We start from the raw sequence: 13,185 nt of genomic DNA, 5'->3' as shown, positions 1-13,185 counted from the left end.
ACAAACTCTTAAGTTGTGTGAAGCTCGAATTTGGTTGCAGGTTCTATTTATTTAATAGCCATTTCCATTTGTGCAATAATTGAAAACCAATTGCAACACCAAAAATGGCAAAGAAATCTGCTGCTAAGAAAGAGAAAGACGCTGTACAACAGAGAGCTGCCACTCCAGAGCTTCTCAAGACGGTTCCACAAGTTGAATTGAAGGATGGTCCAGTCAGAAAGTACATTGTGAGCGACCCTACTCCAGAGTTGTTCCAATTCCGTACCATTGGAAGCAAATCCGATGGTATCCTGATGGCCATTGTAGCGTTGTTTGCTATAGTCACCAGGTTCTATGACATTGGTTTCCCAAAGGCCATTGTATATGACGAAGGATTCGTGATTGCCGAAGTAAGCAAGTATTTTAATAAGACCTTTTCCATTGATGTTTTTCCACCATTAGGTAAAATGATTTATTACTTTGTTGGTAAATACACGGGATTCGATACATCATATAAATACCATCCAGTTGGTACCCAATTTGAGAATGCGAGTGTCTATCTACCTGAAAGATACCTTGCAGCTGGTTTGGGTGCATGTGTTGTCGTGTTCTTCTTCATGACATTGCGTGCTTCAGGTGTTTCTCGTCCTATTGCTGGTATATTTAGTGTGGCTCTTTCTCTAGAAAATTCATTCATCACAGCATCTCGTTATGTTCACTTGGATGCACCATTTTTATTTTTTGTTGCAGCTGCTATTTATTTCACAAAGAAATCTGATAACTTAAGAGCTGGTTCTGGAAGGTACATCTTTACTTTTACTCATGCAGCTTGTTTACTTGGATTGGCAATTTCAACTAAATGGGCCGGTTTGTTCGTATTGGCCTGGGTGGCTATTGTGACTCTATGGAGATTGTGGTTGCTGGCTGGTGATTTGTCTGTCCCAATCTGTAGAACAGTTAAAGTTTTCATCTTTAATTTATTGGTGTTGTCTTTGGTTCCGGCTGTAATTTACTTCTCTATTTTCAGCTGGCACATTGGCAGCAGAACTGTGGATGGCAACGACAGCATTTTGATGAAACCTGAATTTAGATCAGAATTATATAACAATACAGTGATTAAAGAATCCTTTGCCGATGTTGTTGTTGGTGGTACTGTCAGATTGAATAATATTGGTATGGATGGTGGTTTTGTTGAAGCTGCTCCAGCGTATTATGAAGCAGGTTCTAAACAACGTCAAATTGATCTAAGAAAAAATGAGAGTGTGACAACTGATTGGGTTGTGGAATACTATAATAGATCTGGTTCAACTCCAAAGAGCTTTGAAAACTTGAAGAATCATGAAAAGATTAGACTTTACTCTCCAAAATACAAATGTAGATTACATTCCCATGACCATAAGGCACCAATCTCTCAACATGTCGATTGGCAGAAGGAAGTATCCTGTTATGGTTATGAAGGTTTCATGGGTGATCCAAATGATGACTGGATTGTTGAAATTGATCAAGATCTTTCAGAACCTGGAGAGGCTAGAGAGTTCGTCAAGGCAATTGATACTAAGTTTAGATTGAAACATGCAATGTCTGGTTGTTACTTGTTCACTCACGACGTCAGAATGAGAACTCCGGAATTTGTTATGGACTATGAGATTGCATGTGCTCACTCGGGTAAATATGAATTAACTCTATGGAACATTGAACAGGATCAACCTCATCCTAACTCGCCCAAGAATCCTAAGCGTGTCAGTTACAAGCCAATGAGCCTGAAGGATAAGATTTTGGATTTACATGCTAAGATGATTGAGAAGGCGAAGGTTAGAACAGATAAGAGCTCTTTAATAACTTTCCCAACTACATGGCCTTTATTGGAGAAAGGTATTCCATTTTGGAACGGATTTGCAAGACAGATTTATTTCCTTGGTAACCCTGCCATGTGGTGGTCAGTGAGTGCATTTATTGTTTTATTTGTTGTTGCCTTTGTTGGTGAGTTGATTTTCTGGCAAATGGGTTTCGAGATATCCTCAAATCCTCAGTTTATTAATTTCCATATTCAAGTCCTCCAATATGGTATTGGTTTTGCACTAAACTATGTCCCATATATCTTGACTACGGACAGACACCATCTGTATCAATACTTGCCTGCATACTACTTTGGTCTATTAGCCCTTGCTCATGTATTTGAGCTTGTATATTCTTTTGCATTCAAGAACAAGAGAGTTGGTCTAAGTGTCGCTGCATTCTTCCTAGTTGTGGTAGTTGTAGCATTCTTCAGATATCTCCCATTAACTTATGCTACCCCTTGGACTGTAAGTGAATGTAATGCAACAAAATTGCTATCGAGTTGGAAGTATGGCTGCGAAATATACCCAGAGAATTACCGGATTTACCAGAAGATGGATTTAACCAACTACACTAAAGCTGGTACAAAGGAACTAGATAAAATTGGTGTTGTGCTACATTAAATGGATTGGAGTTATCTTGAATTCATTGGCGTAATAGACATTGACTGATCTGTTATCTCGCTTATGTTCAATGTAGGAGAAGACAAATATTTATCAAATACGACTCATTAATAAGACAAAGTTCGGTCGATTTCATTCACCTTGTTATTATAGTATCCCTGTTTTTAACATTTCTATTATATAGTATACACGAATAATTAATGATTTTATTCTATCTTTTTATCGGACCTAACATCATGCGTCGTGGGACACTGGAGTGGACAATAGCATTGAATGAACTAATCATCTCAATTTCGCTAATTGCTATTACACTGAAAATTGTTTGTCGTATTCGACGATATGCTACCTTGGAAACTTTCGAAGTTCAATACGCTGAATAGAGCTGAACAAGACATTGAAAGCGCAGAATGGCTTATATATCAGTGATTGTGATGCCAATGGTGGTTTTTGCACCACATATAGAGCATTATCTGTGATAGAACAATAAAACAGGATTTTAATCTAGGGTGTTGTTGCTGCGTGAAACTTCTTAAAGGAAAGGATTTTCTGTTTTAGTTTTACACGGTTTGATAGCTAAGCATATAACTTACAGTTCCTGCGAGGTAAAGAGATGAGTGAGTCCAAGGCTGTGATAAGTCCTACAGAATTTTTGCAAAAGGCTGGTGAGCTTTTCAAGACTGCTAATGAAAAGAAGGTGACAGTTCACATCTCGATAAAAAGGTATATCAAGGATGACCAGGTTGAAGGGAACTTGGAAAAGGATGCTACCAAAGCACCAGAGTATGATGTCTCCAAAATGGCTAGAAATATAGCTACGAAAGAAAGTTCCGATAAATCTTACCCGATGGTTGTCAGGATATGGTGCGGGTCAAACGCCAAGAAGACAAAATATTCAACAATTGTGCCTACACTTGAACTTGACCAATTTTGGCAAGATTATAGCTCTGTGGTAAAAAGCGGGATGAATGGTTTGATAAAGAAGAAGAAAAAGAGAAAGACGGCTGCTAGTAATAAAGACAAAAAGAAAAATTGATCTAGACTAAACTGGATAGTTAATGAATAAGTTTGTAGGCTCAATTTGAGATTTCTACTCCATTATATAAAGGCCAATGAAAGTTGTATAATAATGAAATAGCATCAAGTACTATATTTTTCCTTTAAAATGCAAAACTAGGCTTGCGACTTTACAAACCGACTAGACCATTGTTAGTAATAATTCTATAATCGTTATACAATACTTTTGACGGTAATTAAGATTTATTGAATATTTCGAAGTTTTAATTATTATCTATTTCGATTATAATGGTACCAGATGGATAAATTGAGCTTTCATCACTAATAGTAATTGCTGGGTTTAGTTCCTTTCTTGGAACAGGTACTATTAGTGTAAAGTTATATGAGTGGTGATAATTAGAGGGGGGATCTTCAGCATCATACTGCTCTTCTGATTGCAGCAGATTAGTGGAATATAGCTCAACAAAAGCATATATCTCCTCTATTGGCAATCCTGCATCAAATTTGCGTACTATTCGAGAGCCATCTTCCATCCTGATTGCTATTCTACTGCTATCCTGACTGGAATTGGGCTCACTCTTCAATGATTTTTTTCTCCATAACAACCATTGCTTTCGTAATACAGTTTGTTCTGCCTCATACGCTGCCCTATTTTGTTCTTCCAATCTTGCGCGTTCCCTTTCCTGATCTCTTCTCAATGAATCGTTAAATCTAGCGTCTTGTTGTTCTCGTATAAACCGTTCCACTTCGATATGTTGTTTCTGTTGTCTTAGTTGTAGTAAAGACGGGTATTCCTTTGATAAAATATTTTCTAGACTTGCTGCTGTGAAATTGTGGACAGGTCCTTCAAATTTACCAAAGAGTTCTATCTTTTTGTTATTTTTTACAGTGAGGACACCTAGAAAGGGAAATGATCTTACCTTCAGCGCATTACTGACTTGCATACCTTCTGAATTCGTCACATCTCCGAACCATAGGAGTATTTGATATCTCTTTAGCAGTTTAACGAAATCTTCCGAGCACAGAATTTTGTCTAAATAGTTGAGACTGTCATCGAGCAGAGGATCATGTAAATAAATCATGCCAAATTTTAGTTGATCTGTGCATGTGTCCAGTAACTGTGTATAGCTGCCTTGCATTATTTCCTTGCTTAACGACCCCGAATCTGTCCCATATAGTGACCCAAAACTGTAATTGGAAGAATCATGATCTCTATTCAGTTCTATCTTTTCTGTTTCCTTTTCTAAGTATTCTATCAGTCTTGCTAGAACGTCCCTGTGATTCATTTGGTTAATATGTTTTTTATCATAAAATCGAAGAAGATTCTTAAGAGGTTTTATAACCTTCAATGCCTGGAGTAAAACCGTCAAACTATAAAATAAAATCATCAAAGGAAATTGGAATATATAAGCCAAAATTCGTTTGATATACCTAGAAGCCTGTGAGTCCTCCACTGTTTCCTCCGGGGAAGCAGAAATTGGGTTGACATTGGTTTCAATTGGGAAATGGCCCGGAATGTGGTCATAATTGCCACCACTTGATCCACTCATTTATATAGACTATCGGACGCTAGCTTTAATGCACAGTAGCTTATTTTGACTACTGGTTGATCCCTTGAATACGCCTACAATTATACATTTTAGTATGATTTCTAAGTTTCCCATTGAAGTTCATCTAAACATGGCTAAGAGAAACCCTTAATTGATACATGTCGGCCATAGTGATTTAGGTTTAACGTCAGTATATACCGAGTAAGAAGTTTAAAGTCAAAGATACCTATCATCATAACTTCATTTATAGATATGCTATATGCATATAATTATACATTTAATTCATTAAAAATGCAATGTAGATTAAATACAGCCCTTATTCTCGGAATTTTAGTGTGTTAGTGTTCGGCTTGAGACAGATGGGCTTTTACTGCCTCGCCGATCGAAATGCATCCGCAAACCTTTTAAAATGTACTGTAACTCTAGCGAGTGTCTGCAATAATAAAATTTTGAGCAGTCCACAGTAGTAAATATAGTTTCTGTTGAATAAGTGTCCTCCATTGCAGTGATGGAAGAATTGATCTGATTATATTGTCTTAGCTTTGAAATATGTGATAAAGTTCTTGAAATTATCTTCCGGTAAGCCATATACTGGGTTTATTTTGCTTAAATTAGAATTGACGTTGTTATTGTTTATCTGTGAGTCTATCATCTCAATACCGTTACTGTTTGTTGAGAAAAATGCGCATTCTGAGACAGCTAAACCCAAGAGCACGTAGTTAGTATGGTAGAAATCGGAATGTTTTCCTGGCTTATCTCTTAAACCTGGGTGTGTTTCAGTTTGACAACAGGCCAGTATGTAGTTCCTCAAAGCATCCTTGTTTATACATTCACCATAGTTGTATGATTCTAATATGGCAGCTGTGGCACCCACCCAAAAGCTGTAACAGCCATCAACTAGTTTATTACTTCTACCACATAGACCTAGCTCCTCGTTGTACTGACGAGCACTACACCATTCCATTAGCTTCTCTGTGTTCATCTTGTCTAATGCATTGAGAATCGCAAGACTACCTACTGCACAAAATGTGTACCCACCATGGGCTTCATCACAGAATGGTCCACTGCCAAACCCACCTTCATAATTCTGACAAGCAATCAGATACTCTACTACACCTTCTGTAAGCTCATCTGTCAGTATGTCTAGCATTGAGGCGATTGATAGTGCACAATATACACCACGGGTGTCAACTTCTCCCACGTCTAGACATGTTTTAAATCCTCCATCAGGTTGTTTTAGAGATAAAAGCCATTTGTAAATGGCCCCGCGGTTTATACTCTCCCAGCATTGATCAATATTGTCGCAGAGCGATAATGCATTAATAGCAGCATATGTACCAGCTAAATGAGGTAGTTGTCCCACGCCACCACCAAATGGACCATGATCTGGTGATATGTGAAATAACTTCTCAACAATCAAATGCTTGTTTGTTTCTGATAGCCAGCTTTCATCTAGAACTTTGAGAGAGTTGGCAATCCAATATAAAAGCCATGGCTGCGACGCATCCAGTGCTGCCATTTGTGGGGGTAAAGCAGAATCAAAGGCCATTTCTAGATAAACTTTATGAAAGTCCTTGTTCAGTTCCAACTCTAGATTATTCTTTGTGGAGTTGTTCGGCTCGAGGCATAAATTCTCCAGAAGCTTATTTATCGAATGCAAGACATCATTTCTTGCTAAAGTTGTGTCTGTTTCCAGCTCCTTCATTAATGGAGCTACTTCTGCCATGTTAACGGTTGTATCTGTGATTTCTCTTTCAATGATTGCTCTTTTCCTACCTAGTAACTTTGATATATACTTAGCTCTCCTAGCAGTAGACATTCAAAAGTTAACGGGACTTAATTGCTCGTATTACTGTTCAGGCTTTTCTTAAAAAGTATTCAGTATATATAGCGAAATGGGTTTAAAATCGGAAAAGATAATTTATTGATGTATATGAAAAACTCCTTTAGAACGCTATATTACCTTCTCCCTTATATTATATTGCACTAAATTCAACTGCTGAACGACTATAAAAGTGGGTGGTGATTGCTAAGATTTGATGAAACACTTTCTGGCCAATGCCCTTTGTACTGAAAAAAAAAAGTGCCCCAACTGTCTGGTTCCTGAATTTAGTCCTGCACTTCCCACGTCGAAGAACCTCATCACTGCAAGTTTTCTATGCTCTTTCCCCCCAGATTTTAAATAGAGAGTAATTTACATTGGCAAAAATTGGAATACGTAATTGTCAGTGAACGGAGGTCAAAATTGTTCTGTAAATAGGACAATGGAGTGGGGGAACTCTTCTATTGAAGGGGGGGGGCAATCATAGAGTTTATAGAATCCTAATCGGTACGGGCCACTGAGTCAGTGCTCTCTATGTTCTCCAGCTTGGCCATTTGGTTTACTACAGATGAATGAGTCCCCTATGACTTACTGCAAAAAATAATATCTACTCCCTCTCCATTCGCCCCCCTCCCCCACACCAATAACCCCTCTTCAATGACTATTGATGTCCAATATCGGACAATTGCGAGAGTACTTATTACTGAGTCATGGCCCAAAGAGCATTTCCCTTGACTAAAATTGACTAAGTAGGTTACAGCTTGTTTCATGCAGTGCGAAATGATTTTACCTATTTACAAACTTGCTGTCACCTAACTAAGCAAAATTAAGGCAATAGTAGCTATACTGTTCAAGAGAGATCACAATACCATAGTTGCAAAAAGTCACCTGTACTTTCAACTTCGGGCAAACATTATACAATTCTATATTAGTTGTGTAGTGTGATTCAGTGTTGTGAATAGTACAGGATTGGGGAAACTCTTCCATACATTTGTTGAAAACCAATAAGCGTAAATCACAATTGTTTGAGAGTTTACTGCAGTTTCTACGACGTATTCTTGCGTTGGTTAATATATCTATTTCTTGGCGAGCATATATTGCTTAGAACTACCTGTAGGGGTTTGTAGAATAAAAAAGTGTAGCGGCTATTCTTTGAGATTATGATCTCTGGGAGTAACTACAACAGATATTCTTGTAGTGGTAACTAAGTAAATCAGTGCAAAATGAATCAATTTAAATTTAAATTTATCGTGCCTTAAGATTAGTAATACGTTATAATAAAATTATGATTGATTTCAGCAGTAGTGGATGCAAATAGTGACTTTGCGTGTTTGAGGGGTTACAGGGCGGAATGGTATGAACGGGAGCAAATGGAATCTCTACAAGCCAACAACATTATGTTCAAGAATGAAATTTCATTTGATATTTCTCCGCCATATCTGTGGCAGAGTTGATCCAATAGCATCTGGCTTATCTTTGTGAACTATTACATAAAATATAAGATAATACAATCAATAGTACTTTTATGGATCGACTTTTTAACTTATCTGATTTGCTTACAATTTCATATTATATGTGTTGATAATTTATTTTATGTTTTTGTTGTGAATTGTTTACTGACGGAAAGAATTGAAGGTACTAAGCGAAAGCTTCAAATTACTGCACAAAACTTAGACTGATTTAAATATTAGGAATTGACACTAACCATCACTGCTATAAATCCCACAGGCGTTCTACTTCTCAATTAAATAACCAGGTTAGACCTAGCTTACATCAAATGTTCAGTTGGTTAATCCCTGATATCCCAGAGTTATTTCTTACTATAAGTGTTTGGTTTAGGTTGCAAGGATGGGAAGATAATACAAAATTGGGATTCATAATAGGTAATACACTGACGACTATCTTTTACATTCTAAGACTGGCACAAGATACACTGCTGGCTGGTGTATCTCGCAAACTTATAAGAGATTATGAATTATTTGATCTGAGTAAATCTGAAACGTTGCTCAGCGATCCCGCATTCTCATCTTATCATGATGTTTTGTTCAATAAACATCATAGCACAGCTAATGCCAGCTCTTACAATAAAAGAGTCAGGAAGGTGACATCTACAGTTTATTGGTCAACATACTTTTTACTACTGCTAAGTTGTTATACATGCTACCGACTATTCAACACTTACAAGGTCTACAGAATATACTACTTAAAGGATCTGAATCTAGATAAGCACCCATCTCTCAAGAAGATAGAGCCAGATTACGAAGTGGATGAGAAACTATTGAAAACTTCTTTAAAGTCTAAATTATTGTCCCGGTTTATAAGACTGCTACAACTACAAGACGAAGTGGAAACTGAATTACCGAAGGTTACGGAGCATTATACCTTAAACAAATGGGATCCATCCAAGTTAATTATATCTCTGTCAACATCATTTTCCCCCACCATTATTATATGCTTAATGTATACAAATGTCACATTTCTCACAGTGATACCCATTATCATACATCAGGGAATATTTTATTTTATGATTTGGAATAGATATGAAGAAAGATTCAAAGATGATGCCCTGCTTATGCGAGAAAATTACCTCCAATATGATACTAAATATGTCAAGCCACTGAAACAAATAATGTACCAAGATGTTATGACTGATACAGCGACCATATCTGATGGTGGATTTACAAAGTTCTTCCCTGTATCAAAAAGTACGCTCTTTAAGCACCATGAAATGAGTGGGGATGTTATTATTGAAAGGTATAATAAGAAATCTAGAGAATTTGAAAACGTAACAGACATTATAAAGCCACACCACCATATCAATAATACTGTGAAGATACTACCACCAACTATTAGGAAGGATCATAAAACCAACAGATATGATCACCGGCAACAATCAATTCTCAAGGACAGAAAGTTCAATATAGATAGTAATGAACCGCAGATAATCAATGCCCTAACAACAGCAATTCCATCGAGGTCATTTTTCAATAACAACCCATCAGGTTCTAATGATGACAACTGCAGTGGTATTAAAGTACGTTCAAGCCCTACCCGCGAAACTTTCTTTCCAGCAACACCGTTACGAAAGAAGTAACTGCATACAAGCCATAATCCCAGTATATTAATACAATTGAATTTTGAAAGATGAAATTGTATTATTGATATATATTTATGTATCCATTGTTGTTCAAAACGAATGCTATAACACTACTGTTCTATATATTGTCCCACCCAAATACCCAATTAGTCAATCGGCCTGACCAAGAACCTGACTCATTCTTATTAGCTTCTTTTTCCTTGATCTTCTTTTCAATGTTATCAAGAAATTGTGTCTTATGGTGACTCGAGTTATGAACAAATAAGGATTTACCGTCCTGTATATCCAACTTATGTCTTGGATGAGCCATTATTGAATGATCCAAGTACTGCTGATTATTATTTATTATAGGTGTTCCAAAGCTTTTCATGTTAGCTTCCTTTTGCCTTCCATTTATGGGTTCAATATGGTCAACCGAACCTAACGAAGGATATACCTTACCATTGCTACCTTTATTCCTACTGTCTTCGTTAACTGACTTATTAATTTGTCCTAAATCTATACTGCCAATATCATCTGACTTATCAACTGAGATTAAGGCTAGCTGCTCGACAGCACTCTTACTGTACGGGATACAACCGATCAAATGCCCAGTAAATACTGTACCGTTTTCTTTCAATGCACGCAACGCAGAAGTAGGAGAGTCGTACGTTATTTTTACCCATCCTTCACCTGTAAAGATAGGCAGTTTTGTACTCATACTGCCTTCTTGTAATGCGTTCAAGTTGGCGTGTAATCTGAAAGTATTATTGTTTATACCTGTTGAGCTCCTAAGAATTTCAAAATCTTCCAAAATATTACCAAAGTGAGAAAAATGTGTGATGACTTGATTTGATAAATATTCTGGATAGCCGAACACAATAACGGCACTTTCACTGTATATCGCGGAATTATTGTCATTCTTGTTAACATCCGTATTGTTTTTACCAATGGTGGATGATAATTTGTAACCACTGCTTTGGCCACTCTTGTCAAAAACATTAGGGGTTTTGATTAACCCACCATAACTGTTGTTATGATAAGACTTACTGTTGGGCTCACCATAATTCGATGTATTTGAAGCTGTTTGAACAATACCAAACTCGTCTTCTCTTTGCCAGTCATGCAAGGATGTAGTTGGAGGATAGTCTGTTGTGCTATTATATATATCAGTAGCACCGAGATTATCTTTTTTCTGTAATAGATCACTTGAGTCTTTCTTACTAAAATCAGCCAAGTTAAATCCATTGTTCTTTAGGTGTATACCGGAAGAAGTTTCAGATTTATTCTCATTTCCAGTAGATCTAAGCAATAGGGATCTCTTAGACAAGTTATTATGTAGATTAGACTTCTTTTTGGGGTTATTATACCAAGAAACAGATCCCATATCATTTTTGGTACCAACGTCTGAGTTTGTGGCCATTCCCATACTTGGAGGAGGTAACATAGATAAAGATTTCAATGCATTGTAGTTTCCTGTAGTAGATAAATTTGATTGGTTTGAATGAAATGATTGGTCCTGATTGGTCTGGTATTTATCCTGGATTGAATACAGTAAATTAACATTTGAGAAGCGATCCTGTTTAACCGAGGCTGTCATGTTATAGGAAAAATAGAAACAAATAAATAACTGTCTGACACTTTGCCTTATAAGTGAATGCTGATTCCTTCTTTAAAATAGACCAATAACTCTAAGTCTTTCTAATAAAATCTAGGGACTAAAAGTTTAAGGTTATTTCTTTAGTCTGATAAAAATGAAGCTATTATCCTTGCTGTAAATGTGAAACAACTCTAATAAATGATATTTCAAAAGTTCAAAGCCAAGGTGTTAAAATTTATATATTTTTATGATAGAGGGTTTAACTACTTGTAGCTAAAAGAATATTATTTTCTGATATAATGCCTATGTGTTTTCCACTTTTATCTAATGATAACTTTTTGAGTTTTCATTTTTGTTTGTGATCTCGCGATGAGCTAAAAAAATGCGATGACATGTAAATATAATCAAACTGTAAAAACGATAATTCTGGTTATAATTTATCTAGCTAGACGCAGATATCATTTTTGTGTTCCTATTAAGAACGATTCAATTTTTGTTTATAGTACATGTATTGTTCTCTCATCTTAGCGTATCCAATATGCACTTTGCCCAGGAAATGGTCAGCAAGTCTTCTATCAGTGTCTAGTCTGGAAAGGTAGGCACCACACACATCGCATACCTGTAATTTCTGTTGTGCACTTTGGCCCACATTTTCTGTAATGTTTCGTACCTTTTTGGCTACTATTTTTCTCTCTTGTTTAAGCTTTTGTAGTTTTACTGATTGCAAAAGGGCCTTTGTGGTTTCATTATTATGGGCCAGAATCTCAATTTCCTCGGTCATCAAAGCAATCTTAGTATCTATATTGTCAAGTTCTGCTGTCACTTGCTGTATAAGTTTCTTTTCCTCAGGTGTGTGTTCTAGTTTTCTAATTGCCACCGATATTTGATTGTCACATTCACTTACGAATTTTGATAATATCATAAAATACTCTCGTTCGAATTCTGGATACCTTTTCCCTTCTATTTCGGTTTCTCTTTCATATTTCAGCTTGTGTTTTGCAAGATGAATCTGGGGGCAGCGACCTAAACTTTGCTTAGTACCTTGAAATAAGTCATAGGGACATTCACCAACCAAGTACGATTTACATACCCTTGGATCCGTCAGCTCATTCCTCAAATATCTATCTTTATCAAATTGCCCTCTATTGTAACGGCTGTAATGCACCTCATGGCCTCCCATGAGCTGCCGAATCTGTTTCCTTTGTTCTGCAGCTGCCGACATCGCTAGTTAGTTCAGTTGTGCATAAAGCGAATATGCGTTTCTTGTGTAAATAATTAGAAAACCACAACAAAATACTGTTACTACTATACTAAACTGATGGATAATCGGTTATGTAACAGGCTTGAAGTGATGACTATTTATCTACCGCCCTAACATGCACCAAAGTGCCAAAGCAATTTGAAGAAGGAAATCACATAACGTATACAATTACATTTATAGCATTGATTGATATACTATCATTAGATTGGTTTTATAGTTTTTGTGTAGGGTAGAAAGAGTAGTGATCCTGTAGTTGTGAATTATCTTAGCCATACGCCAAGATCCTATGAAATTTATACAAGCTTTGATAATAAAGTTAGCATTACTGGGAATATGGTTTTAGACCATTGCCATTTGAATCTGTGATAGCAATATGTACTACGGATAATTTTTGTAATATTAGTACGGAAATAAAATATATATC

The 13,185-nt window shown here is 36.5% G+C and overlaps 7 protein-coding genes across 7 annotated transcripts; 3 read left to right on the top strand and 4 right to left on the bottom strand.

The window, feature by feature from the left end:
• Positions 1-104: 104 nt before the first annotated feature.
• Positions 105-2,438, top strand: GVI51_L07051 (uncharacterized protein; the record flags this gene model as incomplete). Its single annotated transcript, XM_449089.1, has 1 exon — positions 105-2,438. The coding sequence occupies one exon, from the start codon at positions 105-107 to the stop codon at positions 2,436-2,438; it is 2,334 nt and encodes a 777-aa protein (XP_449089.1).
• A 610-nt stretch (positions 2,439-3,048) lies between these two features.
• SRP14 (RNA-binding signal recognition particle subunit SRP14) lies at positions 3,049-3,471 on the top strand (the record flags this gene model as incomplete). Its single annotated transcript, XM_449088.1, has 1 exon — positions 3,049-3,471. One exon carries the CDS (start codon positions 3,049-3,051, stop codon positions 3,469-3,471), a length of 423 nt encoding a protein of 140 aa, XP_449088.1.
• Positions 3,472-3,715: 244 nt separating this feature from the next.
• UBX3 (clathrin-mediated endocytosis regulator UBX3) lies at positions 3,716-5,002 on the bottom strand (the record flags this gene model as incomplete). The annotated part of the gene is made up of 1 exon (XM_449087.1): positions 3,716-5,002. One exon carries the CDS (start codon positions 5,000-5,002, stop codon positions 3,716-3,718), a length of 1,287 nt encoding a protein of 428 aa, XP_449087.1.
• A 526-nt stretch (positions 5,003-5,528) lies between these two features.
• RAM1 (protein farnesyltransferase) lies at positions 5,529-6,821 on the bottom strand (the record flags this gene model as incomplete). The annotated part of the gene is made up of 1 exon (XM_449086.1): positions 5,529-6,821. The coding sequence occupies one exon, from the start codon at positions 6,819-6,821 to the stop codon at positions 5,529-5,531; it is 1,293 nt and encodes a 430-aa protein (XP_449086.1).
• Positions 6,822-8,601: 1,780 nt separating this feature from the next.
• On the top strand, positions 8,602-9,918 carry NUR1 (Nur1p; the record flags this gene model as incomplete). The annotated part of the gene is made up of 1 exon (XM_449085.1): positions 8,602-9,918. The coding sequence occupies one exon, from the start codon at positions 8,602-8,604 to the stop codon at positions 9,916-9,918; it is 1,317 nt and encodes a 438-aa protein (XP_449085.1).
• Positions 9,919-10,039: 121 nt separating this feature from the next.
• Positions 10,040-11,500, bottom strand: ASM4 (FG-nucleoporin ASM4; the record flags this gene model as incomplete). Its single annotated transcript, XM_449084.1, has 1 exon — positions 10,040-11,500. The coding sequence occupies one exon, from the start codon at positions 11,498-11,500 to the stop codon at positions 10,040-10,042; it is 1,461 nt and encodes a 486-aa protein (XP_449084.1).
• A 475-nt stretch (positions 11,501-11,975) lies between these two features.
• On the bottom strand, positions 11,976-12,722 carry LUC7 (Luc7p; the record flags this gene model as incomplete). Its single annotated transcript, XM_449083.1, has 1 exon — positions 11,976-12,722. The coding sequence occupies one exon, from the start codon at positions 12,720-12,722 to the stop codon at positions 11,976-11,978; it is 747 nt and encodes a 248-aa protein (XP_449083.1).
• Positions 12,723-13,185: the final 463 nt, after the last annotated feature.

The sequence above is a fragment of the Nakaseomyces glabratus genome, chromosome L (genome assembly GCF_010111755.1).
Source record: "Nakaseomyces glabratus chromosome L, complete sequence".
NCBI classification, from domain to species: Eukaryota; Fungi; Ascomycota; class Saccharomycetes; order Saccharomycetales; family Saccharomycetaceae; genus Nakaseomyces; species Nakaseomyces glabratus.
Note: the sequence above shows the minus strand (reverse complement) of the source record. Positions and strands in the feature narration are given on the sequence as shown.